At 42.8% G+C, this 17,604-nt stretch overlaps 1 protein-coding gene across 1 annotated transcript in view; it reads right to left on the bottom strand.

Moving 5' to 3' along the window:
• Positions 1-17,604, bottom strand: part of LOC122662944 (galacturonokinase) — a 127,131-nt gene that overhangs the window by 62,786 nt on the left and 46,741 nt on the right. The window contains exon 7 of the mRNA XM_043858649.1: positions 1,252-1,331. Within this exon, the coding sequence (XP_043714584.1) occupies positions 1,252-1,331 (80 nt within the window). The remainder of the gene's footprint in view (positions 1-1,251; positions 1,332-17,604) is intronic.

The raw sequence follows: 17,604 nt of genomic DNA, 5'->3' as shown, positions 1-17,604 counted from the left end.
CATCTGAAGGTTGAAGCTTATACTGATGCCGATTGAGCTGGCTCTACTGACAGAAAGTCAATTTCTGGCTATCGTTCTTTTGTGGGTGGAAACCTTGTCACGTAGCATAGCAAGAAGCAGAATGTTGTGGCAAGGTCCAGTGCTTCGTTGTGGCAAGGTCCAGTGCTGAAGCAGAGTTCCGTGCAATGGCACAAGGAATCTATGAACTTTTGTGGCTTAGAGGATTGTTGCAGGATATTGGTGTTGCTGTCCATCTTCCAATGATGTTTTATTGTGATAATAAAGCAGCCATTAGCATTGCTCATAACCCTGTCCAACATGATCATACTAAGCATGTTGTGGTTGGCGGTTGACCGACATTTCATCAAGGAGAAGCTCGAAGCCGGAGTCATCTGTGTTCCCTTTGTGAAGTCTGCTAATCAGTTAGCCGATGTGTTCACCAAGGGGCTAAGTGGCAAAGTGTTTCTTCCTATCTTAGTCAAGTTGGGCATGCACGACATATATGCTCCAACTGGAGGGGGAGTGTTGGATTATATGGGCCAGAATACCGTGGGGGTATTCTGGACTTTTTTACTGTTTTATTCTTGTTTCAATTATGTGGGTTTAGTCCCACATTGCTTACTTGTAATTCTATTCTCTTTTCTCAATAATATAAATTAGGAGCTTGGGGTGATCATTAATCATCCAAGCCTTATTCTCTAATTCAGATCTGTTAACAGATACTGTTCTTGTTTTGTTGTGATTTTCACTACGTTAACTGCGAAATTCAAATCTGAGAAAAATCAAGGGGGGACAAGAAAGAAAGGAAGAAAAGAAGAGGAAGAAGATGTAGAAGAATAAGAGAATAAGACGAATGGGAATAGAAATCCAACAACAGCACCATCTAACACTGAGACCCCTCCAAATCCCACTCTAGCTAAGATCACCGCAAGCAACTTAAAACCATAGTTGTCAGGGCATTGCCTAGGCATCCAAGCACCTTGGTCGCCTAGACGTGCACCTTGTTGGTGTCGCCTTGCGTCTGGACCCTCTCCAACGCCTTGAGTTTTCTAGACGCAGTGACAACTATGCTTAAAACCTCCTCAAACTAAAGCAAGACGTTTATTCAGCAAACAGTTAAACAGACACCAGAAAAACCTGAGAAACAAAACAACCCTAAACCCTGTTGACCTTACAAGTCCACCTGTTATAATACCAGAACATCAATTGAGCAAAAGGCTGAAAAAGAAAAGTAAAGGTGAACAAACTCACCGATCCAATTCAATATTTTCTGTTGGTGTTACATTCAAATTGTTTGCAGTTTCAAGGGCCAAGAGATAAGCCACCCCAACCTGTAGCAGGAAATTACACAGAATAAATAATAAAAAAAAAACAACAGATTTTAATATTTAAAGAAAAAAAGTCCTAAAGTTGCAAAACTAAGAGCTTTAATACCACTTGTAAATAGTCCACGGAGCATAAAAGATATAAGAACAACCAAAGGTACTAAAGAAACAAGAACACAACCACTAACTCATCAGCCGATATATTCCCAAAAGGTCAAAAACTAAGTGATGAAGGTTTTGTGAAATCTTCTGAGATGTCAATTGGTAAAAGGATTGGGGTTGGTTGATTCCTAAAACACAGATAGCAAAAAACAAATCGAAATTTTTACTAAACAGCCAACAAAACAATTAAAATATTACGCTTCCATTGTCAGTTCTATATACGTTAACCCCCTCGTAAATTGAAGGATCTGGGCAGTAATTTGAAGGGAGATGCCTGATCATGATTTATGACACCTCTCTGCAGATTCAATCGACAGTGCAGATCAAAAGGACATACAGTCTATAAATCATGATGCAAACAACTATGGCCCTTCTTGTAGAGATGTAAACGGATGTCGAAAATTCGAATTCGATTCGCATCCGTATTCGTTTAGGGGTATCCGTATTCGAAAAATCACTATTCGGAAATTATCCTAATCCATCCGAGAACTAATCGGATACGGATATGATAATCCCATTATCTGATAGGATATTATCCGATTCGTTTAACGGTAATATTATAAAATAAAATAAATATTAATTTTATAAGGTACAGTTTCTAATAGCATATGGCAAATGGTGAGACTTGGGCTGTGTTTGGTTAGATAGAAATGAATAAAAAAGAAAAAAGTATCTAAAAAAGAAATAAAAAAAATAAAATCCAGTTATTTGGTACAATAGAAAAGAAAAATATATGATGACTATGTGTACGGTCATCAATCAATTTGATAGGGTTGTCACGTGTCTTTGCCAAAGATCCATCTCCAGAACACTGTAATGGATCATGGTTGGTGTCAATGATACGTGTGCGGTCAAGATTAATAATTGCACAAACCTCAACAAAGCTTTATTGCTCATACTGTATTGCACTCGAAGATCCAAACAATCTAATGATCCACATCATTCAACCATGTACAGTACAATTGTTGTAGGACAGATCATAGTCATCTTTATCTCAACAACAATCCATTCACCCTAGTGGGGTCGTGAATAACAATGACTCTGCAGTTGCGAACTATTCTCAAGCGGGATCAGAGGATGATCGATTTTCCTGGGGAAGTTCTTGAGCCTCGTATTACAGAAGATAAGGCCGGGTGGCCGCCAGAGCGAGCAGGCTTCTCTCTCTCCCGAAGATGGCCTGCAGCTATATCCTCTCTCTGCAACTACGCTCAGATATCCGGATATTCCGAATATCTGTTACATAATCGAAAACGAATTTGGTCAGAGGTTTTCTATTTCCGCCGGATAACGAATCGAATTCGAATATTGTTTTGTAAAAGGATTCAAATACGAACGGTGTCCTATTCGATTCGAATTCGATCCGTTTACATCTCTACCTTCTTGTAGTAATGCTTTGAATTTTTTTATCTAAGACCTGCCTTTAAGACCACCTAGACCGATTTCTCCAAAAACCCTGACAAATATCGATCTAGGGGCTGCTGTCCTCTGTTGGGGCTGATATTTGGAGGGGTGCTTAGTCTCTTCTAGACCCACACTCGAGCCAAGTTTCAGCTCAATCCAGTGCTTTTTTTGCAGGTTTCTCTCCCTACATCGATCTCAACAAAATTAGGGCTAAAAATATCGATCTCAGGGTTTTGAGCCTCTGTTGGTGCTAGTTTTTTGAAGGTTGGTTCTCCACTTATAATGATATATCTGCCCCAAATTTGAGCCTCAACTATTCAGTTTTTGAGCCTAATCTTCCCTATATCGATTTCAGCCTAGCAGGGTTTTTTTCAAAACCGTGAAAAAATCGATATAGGAGCTACACTCGTCTGCTGCTGCTGATTTTTGGAGACACATCTTGTGTTTCTTGTTACCACAGCCTGCTCTGCGATTTGGTTTGTTCTGCTGCACTTATGGCTGAATCTGAAATTTCTAAAGGAACTTCTACTGATAATGGGTATAGTAGGAATGATACCCATGATCTTCTCCCTAATCCTATCAAACTGGATGGGAGCAATTACCTGATATGGTCTCGCTCTGCCTACTATGCCATTGTTGGCCGTGGGCTTACTGGCCATATTGATGGCACTACTATCATGCCAGCTGAAGCTGGCCCTTCTCTGACCAGGTGGATCTCCAACAATGGTGTACTTATGTCCTATTTGATTGGCTCAATGCACTCAGACCTTGCCGATGGGTTTCTTCTCCTTGATACAGCCCATCAAATTTGGTCTGCTTGCAAGGAGACATATGGACAGCTCGGTAATGCTGCACAGGTGTATGAGCTCCGAAAGAAGGCCAATAATACTACTCAGGGAGAGTTATCTGTCTCCAAATACTATGCTACTTTGCGTAGTCTCTGGCAGCAGCTGGACCATTTTTCTAATTACCATCCCACTACAGTTGCTGATATCACTGCATATAGAAACATCTGGACAAAACCAGGGTCTATGATTTTTTGGCTGGTTTGAACATGCAGTATGACCAGATTCGTGTTAAGGTATTGGATCATTCCTCTTTTCCCACACTTGAACAATCCTATGCTTTGGTCTCCTCTGAAGAGAACCGTCGGGCTGCTATGCTCCACCCTCCTGTTACTGACAGATCAGCCCTCCAGTCTACTGCCCAGGCTACTCCTGCCCCTGTCGAACATGTTTCTCTTGGTGATTCCACTACAGAGACTGTTACTTGTGAGCATTGTCACAAGCCTTACCACACCAAAGAGAAGTGCTGGAAACTTCACGGGAAGCCAACTAACTTTGAGGCTAAACGGGCTGCCAAGAAAAAGACAAAAAATAAGGCAAACCACTCTGAATCTATACCGACAGCGCCGGCTATTGACACTGGCCTATCCCAGGATGATCTACAGGCTTTCCTATGACTACTAAGGTCTTCCGCTGCTGCTGCCTCTACTACATCAGCTCCTGCCACCTCTTCTGCTCCTTCAGGTTCACACTTTGCCCGGTCAAGAATTCCGTCATTGTGCTTCTTTAGCTTACCATCCTTAGATCATAGATTCTGGGGCGACGGATCACATGACCAGTTCCTCTAACCTGTTCCATCGGTATTCTCCCACTTCTGGGAAAGACAAGGTCAAAGTAGCTGATGGTTCCCTTTCCTCTATATCTGGAAAAGGAATCATCAACTGCACTTCCTCCCTTACTTTGTCTTCAGTTTTGCATATTCCTAATTTTACTACTAACCTTCTTTCTATTAGTAGTCTTACTCGTGATCTTAACTGTAAAGTGACTTTTTTTTCTTCCCATTGTGTGTTTCAGGATCTGACCTCTGGGAAGACGATTGGATTGGGTAAAGTGCATGGTGGCTTGTGTCTGCTTGATGATGGTCATCTCACTCACCCCCGTTACCATCTCCACATCAGAACTCCTTAGTCTCTTCTGAAATTTACCAGTGGCACTCTAGATTAGGTCAGCCTCCATTAGGAATATTAGCATCTTTATTTCCTACTTTGGTTAAATCATGTGATAAGACCGATTCTTTTTGTGAGGCTTGTGTTCTGGTTAAACAGCCACGTTCAACTTATTCGGTTTCAAATAAAAGGAGTTCTTCACATTTTCAGTTTGTGCATTCTGATGTTTAGGGCCCTAGTCGTAAAACTTCCCTTTCTGGTCATCATTGGTTTGTTTCCTTTATTGATTGTCATTTTAGGCATACATAGGTTTATCTTATGTACAATAAGAGTTAAGTTTTTTCCTATTTTCAGCATTTCCACAGAATGGTCCAAACTCAGTTCCAGGCTAATCTCAAGGTTTTGAGAAGTGATAATGGCACCGAGTATAAGGAACACCAATTTCAGAAGTATTTGGCTGATAATGGGATTATTCACCAGACTAGTTGTGTCGATACCCCAGCCCAGAATGGTGGGCTGAAAGGAAGAACCGACATTTGTTGGAAGTGACCAAGGCGTTGATGTTTTTGCTCCATGTCCCCTCCCAATATTGGGGGGATGTCCTCACTGCAACCTATCTCACTAATCGGTTGCCTTCTCATGTTCTTGACTCTCGCAGTCCGGCTAAACTTTTACATGGGAATTCCAGCTTTGTGGTTCCTCCTAAGGTGTTTGGTTGTGTGTGTTATGCCAGAGACATGAAATCGCATGGTAAACTTGACCCTCGTGGATTGCAATGTGTTTTTTTGGGTTACTCTCCAACCCAGAAAGGTTATAAGTGTTACTATCCCCCTTCCCGTCGTACTCTGGTCAGTATGAATGTTGTTTTTTACGAACATCTTTCCTATTATCCATCTCCAAATCATCAGGGGGAGAATTCTGGTTCTAGTGAAGATGTGTTTGTGCTTCCTCCCCTTAAGGCTCCTCCTACTTTGGAGCCTATGGCTGCTATCCAGCGTACTTTGGAGCCTACTTTGGCTGCTGCCCCTTCCCCTATGGCCGCTATCCAGCCTACTTTGGCTGTTGCCCCTTCTCCTTAACAAGGGGAGCTTGTAGAAAATAATGATGGTCATGTTCCTAGTCAGGGGGAGTTGACTCCAGTCCAGAAGACCATCAGTGAATTTCAGAAGAGAATTGACAACTCGAATGTTATCTCCTACCAAAAGAGATGCTCCAAAAGAGGGCAGCATCAATCCATTGTGGCACCCATACCTATCCAATTGTCGACTCAGGATCCAGATCCTCGTCCTCCTCCTCCTTGTGAGACTTTGCTTTCCAAAGTACCTATTTCTCTTCGCAAAGGTACTAGGACTTACACCTTGCATCCCATTTCTCACTTTGTTTCTTATAGTTCTCTTTCTCTGTCTTTTCGTGCATTTGTGTCTTCTCTTACTTCTGTTCGTGTTCCTAAAAATTGGCAGGAAGCTTATGCAGATGGAAAGTAGAAGGCAGCTATGTTGGAAGAAATGAAAGCCTTAAGAAAAAATAATACTTGGGATCTTGAAGATCTTCCTCCAGGGAAAAAACCAGTGGGATGTAAATGGGTGTTTGTGGTCAAACAGAAGGTTGATGGCACTGTGGATCGGCATAAGGCACGTCTGGTTGCAAGAGGGTTTACTCAGACATATGGGATTGACTACCAGGAGACTATTGCTCCTGTTGCAAAGTTGAATACAGTTCGGGCTTTGCTATCTTGTGCAGTCAATCTTGGATGGGATCTACAACAGCTGGATGTGAAGAATGCCTTCCTAAATGGAGAACTTAGTGAAGAGGTGTACATGGATATTCCACCAAGGTTTTCTTGTGATAGGAATCAAGGTAAAGTGTGCAAGTTGAAGCGAGTACTTTACGGACTGAAGCAGTCACCTAGAGCTTGGTTTGGTCGGTTTCACAAGGCCATGATTTCTGTGGACTATAAACAGAGTAATGCTAATCACACTCTCTTTATAAAGAGAGCTGGAAAAACCATCACTGTTCTTATAGTCTATGTGGATGACATTGTGGTTACTGGCAACGATGGTGATGAGATCAACCGGTTGAAGATGTTTCTTGGGCAGGAGTTTGAGATTAAAGATCTAGGGAAACTACGGTACTTTCTAGGGATTGAGGTTGCCAAGTATTCTAAAGGCATCTTTCTCTCCCAAAGGAAGTATGCCTTAGACTTGTTGTCTGAAACTGGTTTGTTAGGATGTCACCCTTCAGACACTCCTATGGAGGCTACTGTTCGTCTCAAAGAAAAGGAGGGTGAACCTGTTGATAAAGGCCGGTACCAGAGACTAGTGGGGAAGCTAATTTATCTCTCACACAAACGTCCAGACATTGCTGTTGCTGTGAGTACTGTGAGTCAGTTTATGGATTACCCCTATTCTTCTCATATGGAGGTTGTCCTTCGGATTCTTCACTACTTGAAGTCAGCTCCTGGAAAAGGCATTCTACTGTCTCCTCATGGTCACCTACGGATAGAGGCATATACCGATGCTGACTGGACTATCTCTGGTATTGTTCTTTCGTAGGAGGCAATCTTTTCACTTGGCATAGCAAGAAGCAGAATATGATGGCTCGGTCTAGTGCTGAAGCAGAGTTTCGTGCTATGGCAAAGGGCATTTGTGAGTTACTTTGGCTGAAAGGCTTTCTACAAGATCTTGGTATTACTGTTCATCTTCCTATGATGTTGTACTGTGACAACAAAGCTGCAATCAGCATTGCTCATAATCCAGTACAACATGACCGCACCAAGCATGTTGAAGTGGACAAACATTTTATCAAGAAAAAGTTGGAAGACAGATTGATTTGTGTTCCCTTTGTGAAGTCTACTGATCAGGTTGCTGATATTTTCACCAAGGGATTGTCTGAAAAATTGTTCCATCCTAATCTAGTCAAGTTGGGCATGATTGACATATTTGCTCTAACTTGAGGGGGAGTGTTATAACCGTAGGGGTATTTTAGACATTTTTCTTATGTTTTTTATGTTTCTGTTATGTGGGCTTTAGTCTCACATTGCTTATTTGTACTTTTGTTCTCTAATCTCATTGATATAAATAAAGAGCTTGGGATGGTCATTAATCATCCAAGCCTTACTCTAATTCTAAATTTGTTAACAGATACGATACGATATGATCCGATACGTCTCTTAAAATCACCCAACCGATACGATACCCGATACCGATACTTTAAACCTTGATTGAGAGGCTGTTTGTTGGGATTCCCTTCTGTTGGTTGAAGTTCCTCGTTTGCATTTCATTGTTTCTGTGTTGTGCCTAGCCATAGGAACTGATGATATCTTCTCAATGGAAGCACCAAAGGATGGTGGGTTCATACCCGATGCAGAAGTATCAAGAATTCATGATTAGCAAAAGGAAGTAGCAGTTCTCCAATTAAAATTAAGATTTACGTGTCTAAGTCTAATTGTTTAAAAAGGATATTGTTTGCCCTAATGAAGAATGGTAAACTTGGAATCTGAGCTCTATGTTCCTCCATAAGAGCATAATCGTGAGTCTTTGTATCTTTATCAATCTTGGGGAACCATTGGTATTTAACTAAGTTAAGCAGAATGAAGAAACTGGATACAAGAAGGCTAGTATAATTTGTAAGGGACTTTCATTGTGAGACTGTGTGAAGGATATTAGGGTTTTGTTATCAGATTAGGAACTTACGATTTATCAAGAAATTCCAATAACATTAGCTGGCTCGGTGGTTCAGGAGATTTCATTTTATTTTTTCTTTAAGTCTATAATTTCCATGTGAGGGGGATATTTGATTTAGTCAAATTATGGGCTTGAAGATGAATTAGTATAAGTTAAGGGGTAAAATGGTCAAGTCAGGGGAAAAGAGAGGAGTACAATTTTGAGTTATAAGTAGTTACCTAATGCTTTTTTTTGTCATTTTCCTTATTCCTTTCATTTTTTTTCCGATCATTTCTGATTCTTTTCTGAGTTTGAATTACTTGATGTGGTAGCTGGTAATGCATTAGATACTTGAGAATTGAGTCAGGAGTTGTCACTCAACAAGGAAACCCTAGTTTCTTCATCAACAACAACAACTACTCAGCCTTATCCCAACTAAATAGGGTGTGGGGTAGGCTACATGGATCCTTGCCCTCCAATCAGCTCTATTCGAGGTGATACTTGATTCAAGGCCTAAGTTCTTCATTGTTTGTGGTTAATTTGCTATTGTTGTTGTTGTCATGGCTCCTCTGGGACATTGGTTTTCCTCCAACCAAGGCAATGAATGGTAATTGAAGAGATAAGGAGCTTCCCTCAAGCATAGTTAGTATGTTCGCATATTTTACATGTATAATATGTGTAATCATATGTATGTTTCAAAAAAATGTATTTTTCTATGTTAACAAAACAAAATATAGTGAATGGCTTGATTAATCAATGTGATCTCCAAGCAACTTTATTTATAATCTTCTAAAGAAGGGCAGAATTATAAGAACACCCCCACATAGCCGACTATACTAGCTATGGGGACAAAGACAGAAAATACCCAAAATACCCTTATCAGGTTTTCATAACTTAACAATCCCCCTCAAGTTGGTGCATAGATATCGCACATGCCCAACTTGACTAAACTAGGATCAAACAACTTCCTACCCAGCCCTTTAGTGAAGACATTAGCAAGTTGATCACCAGACTTCACAAAAGGTATACAAATCTGCCTACTCTCTAACCTCTCCTTGATGAAGTGTATGTCGATCTCCACATGCTTGGTATGGTCATGCTGTACTAGATTGTGGGCAAAGTTGATTGCTGCTTTATTGTCATAGTATAACATCATTGGACAATGAACAGAATCACTAAGATCTTGGAGCAAACTTTGAAGCCACAATAATTCACAGATGCCCGGGGCAACAGCACAGAATTCTGCTTCAGTACTGGATCTTGCCACAACATTTTGTTTTTTACTACGCCACGTGACAAGATTACCTCCTACAAAAGTACAATAACCTGAAGTAGATTTCCTGTCAGGATTACCACCCCAGTCAGAGTCAGTGTAAGCCTCGATACGAAGATGATCATGTGGAGACCAGAGAATCCCATTTCCTGGAGCTAACTTCAAGTAATGGAGAATGCGAAGAACAGCAGCCATATGAGTGGAGTAGGGATCATGCATGAACTGTGTGACCAAACTTACTGCAAATGCAATGTCCGGTCTGGTGTGGGAGAGATATATCAATTTTCCCACCAACCGTTGATACCGTCCCTTATCAACCGGATCACCATCCTTTTCTTTCAGACGAGTATTAGCTTCCAAAGGAGTGTCACAAAGATGACAACCTAACAAACCAATCTCTGATAGTAAGTCTAGAACATACTTCCTTTGGGAGAGAAAAATGCATTTAGGAGAATGGGAGACAATGCCATTGATGGGGATCAGGAGAAGTGGTTGAATGTAACTGATGAGCGGGAGATGAAGCTGACGGAAGAGAAGTCTGACCCATGTCGAGTAAATAGAGACCACAATGTACCTTAACACCCCCAATCGTGTGGCCTTTCACCAGATCCTGTATGACACAATGTAAGAGAAAGAAAGTTATTTTGCAGTTCAAATCTTTGGTTAGACTACTAATAGAAAGAAGATTAGTACAAAACGGGGGAACATGCAAAACAGAATTTAATGTAAGGGTAGGAGAGCAGCGAATAGAACCCTTTCCAATAATAGGAGAAAGGGAACCATTAGCTACTCGAACAGTATCTTTTCCAGAAGAGGGAGAATATTGGTGAAACACATGGGAGGAACCAGTCATGTGGTCAGTAGCACCAGAGTCTATAATCCAACGACTGGAGACAGCTGATGCACAATTACTACAGACTGGAATACCTAAGGCAAAGTGAGAACCAAGAGCGGCAACAAGTGCAGATGCCGTAGTAGGTACAGCAGAAGAGGCCTGTAGCAGGCGATGGAAAACCAGGAGTTCATCCTGAGTAAAACCAATGTCAGTAGAAAGGGCAACAACCGCAGCAACAGTAGATTCAATAAGATTTGCCTTGGGTTTGGACTTGCCACGTCCCCGCTTCGCCTCAAAATCAGTAGGCTTCCCATGTAATTTCCAGCATTGAGCCTTAGTGTGATAGGGCTTGTTGCAGCATTCACACTTGACAGGCTCTTTGGAGGCAGCATTACCACCATCAGTAATGGTAATAGAAGTAGGGCTGGAAGTAGCTTGTAAGGCAGAGCGATCAACAGTGGGGGAATGCAACATAGCAGCCCAACGAGTCTCCTCTGTATGAACCAAAGCAAAGGACTGCTCTAGTGTAGGAAATGGAGACCGGCTAAGAACTTGCGCTCGAATAGGATCATACTCTATATTCAGACCAGCCAAGAAGTCATACACAGATTTTGTCGACGTGTTTGCGATAGGCAGCAATATCAGTAGCAGTAGAGGGCTGAAAATCGGAGTAATGATCCAATTGCTGCCATAAACTTTTGAGGGCAGCATAGTATTGAGATACGGACAGCTCCTTCTGAGTGGGGCCATGAACCTTCTTGCGAATCTCATACACCTGAGCATCATTCCCTGCCCGTAAGTCTCCTTGGCAGCACTCCAGATTTTATGGGCTGTTTCCAGTAGCAAGTAGTTGCTGGAGAGGTCCGGTTGCATAGAGTGGAGCAAATAGGACATTACCATGGCATCATGAGACATCCATCTGTCTTGTAGAGAACCATGGTCAACAGGCATGGGGTTAGTCCCAAGAATATGTCCAGTAAGCCCTCGACCAGCAATGGTCAAATAGGTAGACCTAGACCACAAGGGATAATTAATGCCATCGAGCTTGATAGGAGCAGCAAGAGGAAGAAAATCTGTCCGGGTCTGTCCATCAATCCCAGAAGTTGCAGAAGAAGAATCTGAGCCTGTCATGCTTGCAGCCAACAAAACACTTGAAGCAGCAAGGAATGATGCAGCCAGCCAAGAAGAAAAAAAAACTGGAATCGATATGAGAGATAAATCGATCCAAAATTGAAGAAACCCTGATGTTGGCCAAAAACTCAGAACCAGTGGCTGAAATCAAGGTCAAGTGGCCTCCTTGGATGAAGAAAACTCCTCTGAAAAAATCAGCAGCAGAGAACAGCTCTAACCAAAAAATCAATTGGTGTCAGGGTTTTAGAACTTTTAGAAAACCCTGAAAGTGGAGATCGACTTTGGGTTGGGGCTTCAAAAAATCGTGGTAGAGCTAGGATAGATGCTGGCCAGGACTGCAGATGAATATCCACCCATGGAAAATCAATCTTCAACCTTGAGAGAGACTTGATCTTCAAAAAAGGAGAACTTCAAATCCGCAAAGAAGAGCTGCAGCAATTATCAATCTTAAGTTGGATTTAGAACATAGAGATAAGAGGTAGTATGGAGGGAAGCATCTAGATCGTATGATCACCTCATTAGTGCCCGAAGGTGTGGAGGAGAACCAAGAAAAAAATCGAGGGGAGGAAGTAGGGAAGAAAAACGAAGGGAGGGAGGTGGGTTTTGAAAACTCAGATCAGAGAGTTTGGCTCTAATGCCATGTTAACAAAACAGAATATGGTGAATGGCTTGATTGATCAATGTGATCTCCAAGCAACTTTATTTATAATCTTCTAAAGAAGCGCAGAATTACAAGAACACCCCCACATATCCGACTATACTAGCTATAAGGGCAAAGACAGAAAAATACCCAAAATACCCTTATCGGGTTTACATAACTTAACATTCTGAATCCTTCCAAAGATATGAAAAAATTTGCGTAACTTATGGTGATCGTATTATTTTTTATTTTATTTTTTTTTGATAGAAAATGATGATCGTATTAAACACATAAAATACATGTAAATGCTAAAATTCATTTATATTTCAACCCTTTCGATTCTTCTGAAAACCCTTTCTTGGTTTCTCTTTGAAATACTGAAACCTAGAGAGAAGTACAGCTGAAATCCACCACCGTCATAGTTGTCAAGGCGTCACCTAGGAACCACCTAGGCCTCCAGGCGCTTTCTTGGGTCCAAGGTGACAGCACGCCTTGTTGACACTTCACGAATTTTCGTTAATTTATGTTTATTGCTATGTTTTATTGTGAATATGCTTATATTATATCCTATGCTTTGTTTATGATAGATTGGTTGTGTTATATTTAGGTCGCTACTAGTATAATTATATCATATTGCATTGATATGGCTTCGATGTTGTATATAAGCATAATTATATAAAATTACAATCTCTTGCACGATTCGCTACATGCTACTTCCTCCATTGCTCCTACCGTCTCCTCCCATCGGGACTCAGCAACTTTGCTCTTCTTCACCTTTGAGTGGTCTTTGTGAAAAGAAGACAACGGAAGGGAAGAAACCTATCCTCCATTCCTCTGATTCCCAGGCTGTGAATAGTGAAATGCAAAGGAAGTGAGAAGGTTTTGGGTTTTGACTTTTGAGAGAGCATCAAAGGGACCAGAGAGGGATATTCGATGTCTCAGCCAGAGCCTCGGTGCACCTGATACCAAAAAAAAATGTTAATTTTTTTCCTTATTTTACATTCAGTATATGTATGTATTTTTTCACATGTAATATTGAAGTCCTATAGGTAATTTGTGTGTATTGGCCACTAATGAATGAGGTGGGTCGTGGATGGATGATAACTGGAAACGGTAATTATTTTTCTTTGTTAATTAAATAGGGGAAAAGCATCAGGATATTAGATCCCTCCTTAAGTCCATCCACCCCTCTTTCTGCGCTCTTCTCGAAACTCACGTTCTTCAAGAGAATGCGGCCCGCATTGCCCAGTCCCTTGCCCCCTCCTGGTCCCTCCTCTCCAACTACAACCATTCCCCTAATTGCCATATCTGTATCCTTTGGGACCCCTCCAAAGTTCACATCACCCTGTCCCATTCCTCTTCCTAACTTCTCCATCTCCGCTTATCCATTCCTAATTCCCCCTTTTCTTTCTTTCTCTCTGTGATCTATGCTTGCAACCAGGCTGCCGATCGTGTGTCCCTTTGGACTGATCTCGCCCTCCTCAAATCTGGCATAGATTCCCTTCCTTGGGGAGTGGGCGGTGACTTCAATGTCGTGAAATCTCAATCGGAGAAAATGGGGGGTAGACCCATTGATCATTCCTCTGTCAATCCCTTCAATGATTGCATTGACGATCTCAGGTGGTTAGGTTCCCCCCTCACTTGGCACAACCGCCGAGTAGGACCTGATCGCATTGCTTGCAAATTTGATAGGCTCCTCACCAACAAAGCTTGACTCTCCTCCTTTCCTCACTCCCATGCCTCCTTCCTTCTTCAAGGCCTGTCTGACCATTGTCCCTGTCATCTCCTTATTCAGCCTTACTCCTTTGATCCCAAACCTTTCAAATTTTTTGAAATGTGGACTTCCCACCCGCTCTACCTTCCCACCATCCTTAAAGCTTGGCGAATCTCTATCTCCTCCCCCTCCTCCCCCTCCCCCCTCTTATAGCCTTTGCTAGGAAACTCCGGCACACCAAGTCCACCCTTAAAAGTTGGAACCTATCCACTTTTGGCAACATTCATTCCCGCCATTCCTCCTGTCGAACCGATCTTTCCCTTGTCCAATCCAGGCTCCAGTCTGATTCCCTAAACCCCAATCTTGCCATTGAGGAGAAACGGCTTTCTGAGGAACTCTCCTCTCTCTCTATCCTCGAGGAAAGTCTCTTGCGCTAAAATCCCACATTAAGTGGTTGGAGCTCGGAGACTCCAATTCTACCTATTTCCGTTGATCCTTAAAAGCCAGGAAGAATTCCAATTCCATCACCTTACTGCATGCGCTTGATGGGACCCCCCTCTCCTCTGTCCCTGAGATCAAGTCGGAAACCATTTTCTTTTTCTCTTCTCTTTTCAACCCCCCCTCCTCCCTCGCCCCTGGCCTTATTGACAAGTTTATCCCTCCGCTTCTTACGGATTCCCTCCTAGCCATCCCCTCTAATAAGGAAATCTCTAAGGCTATTCTCTCCCATAAATCCAACAAAGCCCCTAGCCCTGACGGGTTCAACATGGGTTTTTCCCTTAGTTGTTGGGATTCAATTAAGGTGACTTCTTCAAGGCCATCTGTAGCTTCTTCTTTAATCCCAACCAGCTTTCTCAGGTCAACCAGACCTTCATTAGCCTCATCCCCAAATTAGATGGAGCGACCTCCTTGTCGGATTTCAGACCGATCTCCCTTTGCAATCTTCTTTACAAGTTCATTGCAAAGATCCTTGCCAATAGAATCCAAAAGGTCATTTCTTCTCTGGTTAGCCCTAATCAATCGGCCTTTATCTCTGGCAGAAGCATAGCGGGCAATATCATCCTCTGCTCTGAGATAGTGCAAGGTTTTGACCAGATATCTCACTCCCATGCAGCCCTTTTGAAAATTGTCCTTCACAAAGCTTTTGATTCCCTCTACTGGGACTTCATTTGTGATGTTCTTACCTAAATGGGCTTTCCTCCTACTTTTGTCCGTTGGATTTATGCCTGTATCTCCTCCCCCTCCTTCTCTGTTCTTGTTAATGACTCCCTCGTTGGCTTTTTTCACTCTAAAGTCGGCATCAGACAAGGCTGCCCTCTCTCCCCCTTCCTATTCTCCCAGGCTTTGGAGGTCCTCTCTAGGAGCCTCCAATCCAAAACTGACCACCATCTCATCTCTCCTATCCCCAAATGCAAGCACATCAATCTCACCCATCTGGCCTTTGCCGATGACCTCATGATTTTCTCTAAGGCCTTCTCCTCTATCTCTGCCATCATGGACTCTCTCCGCCTCTTTGAATCTCTCTCGGGTCTCCGCATTAATCTCCTAAAATCCAAAATCTTTTTCTCTGACATCCCTGATTCTCACAAAGAGACCCTCCTGTGCCTGACTAGCTTCTCTATTGGCTCTCTCCCTGTCAAGTATCTAGGTCTACCCTTTATCCCTGCCAGGCTGTCTAGCATCATTGCACCCCTATGCTTGATAACATCCGCAAGCGCCTCCAACTCTAGAAAGGCAAACTTCTTTCCTATGCAGGCAGACTTGAATGCATTCGGTCGATCCTTCAAGCTTCCTATCTTTATTGGACTGGTATTTTCACCATTCCTAAAGCCACCATCAAGGCTATGGAGCGCATCTTCTGCGCTTTTCTCTGGAAAGGGACTGATACCTCTAAATTCCTCCATCCGGTCAGTTGGAAGTCCATCTGTCGCCCAAAAGCTGAGAGAGGCCTCGGCATTCGTCTCATTCGTGACTCCAATATTACGGGCATCCTCAAGCTTATTTGGAAAATTTCTCCCGCCATGATTCCATATGGGTCAATTGGGTCTACTCTCACCTCCTCAAGACGAATTCCATCTGGTCTGTCTCTATCCCATCTGACTCATCTTGGATTTGGCGCAAGATCCTCCTTCTCCGTCCCCTTTTCATCCGCGGCATCTCTACCTCTATTATCGATGGTTCCACCATCTCTCTTTGGCCCGACCCATGGCAACCTTTAGGCGTCCTCTACAATACCTTTGGTCCCAGATCGATCTACTCTTCAAGTCTTCCAAAAGCCACCCCTCTTTCCTCCCTTATTTCCCTTGGCTCTTGGACCCCCTTCTGTTAATCCTGCCATTCTCTCCCAAATCTGGTCCTCCCTCCCTTCCCTTCACCCTTCATCCTCTCCCCCTCACGCAGATAAGGTTATCTGGCTCCCTACCCCCAACGGCCTCTTTTCCTCCAGCTCAGCCTGGAATTTTGTTAGAGATCCTAGCCCCACCGTCCCGTGGCACAAGTTAACCTAGTTCAAAGGCCACATCCCTCGCAACAGCTTCACTGTCTGGAGAACCCTTCATTCTTGCCTGACCACCCAAGCCTTCCTCATCCACCGCAGTATCCCTGCTTCCCCTTCTTGCATCCTTTATTGGAATGGCCATGAAGACATCCCCCACCTCTTCTTTGACTGCCCGTTTACCTCTCCCCTCTGGAAAAAAGCCCTCTCCTCGATCTAGCCCCGCAGTAGGAGAATCCTGGCCTTCGAGCGGGAATGGCTCTGGCTAGACAAGTCTTTCTCTGGGACTTCTATAGGTGACACGATTGGGAAGCTTTTGTTTGGCGCCTATTTATCATATCTAGATGGAAAGGAACCTCAGGAGATGGACTTCCAAATCCCGATCTTTTGATTTGATTTGGAAAGCCATCTTCTTCGATGTATCCTCCAAGCTCAATTGCATGCATCATAGGCACTTTTTGGATATCCCAAGGAACAGGCATATTGTTGTTTTCTGGGGTCTTGATTTGTCTCTTTTGCAGCCTCCCACCTCTGCGTAGGTCGGGCAGTCTGTTGTTCCCCCCACCCCCTCTTTCCCCCCTTTCTTTTGTTCTATTGTATATTCCCTTCCCCTTTTTCTCCCTGCCCCCTCCTGGGGTTCAGTAATATATTTATTCACCAAAAAAAAAAATAGGGGGAAAAGGTTTTCTTGGTTGCACACTCAGATAGTTATCTCTTGAGAGGTCCTTGAGAATCATTGATTGAAATCTTTGAAATAAAATGATTTCTTCTTCAAGAGACAAGAGTCTGGCAACCAAACGCAAGGTTTTAGGTCTTGGTTTCGCCGCTGGTTTCGCCAGGCCACGAAACCAAGTTCTGCCGAGATCTCGGCGACCTGGTTTATGTTTTTTCCGTCTTGACTCGGTGGTGGGTTTGGGTGGCCAGATGGCCAAGATAGAACCTGAAACTTGACATCCACCCTATTTAGGCCCTTCTAAACACGATGGAAACATTAGTTTTTACAAATTCAAACCCAA

This window comes from Telopea speciosissima, chromosome 5 (genome assembly GCF_018873765.1).
Source record: "Telopea speciosissima isolate NSW1024214 ecotype Mountain lineage chromosome 5, Tspe_v1, whole genome shotgun sequence".
In the NCBI taxonomy this organism is placed as follows: Eukaryota; Viridiplantae; Streptophyta; class Magnoliopsida; order Proteales; family Proteaceae; genus Telopea; species Telopea speciosissima.
Note: the sequence above shows the minus strand (reverse complement) of the source record. Positions and strands in the feature narration are given on the sequence as shown.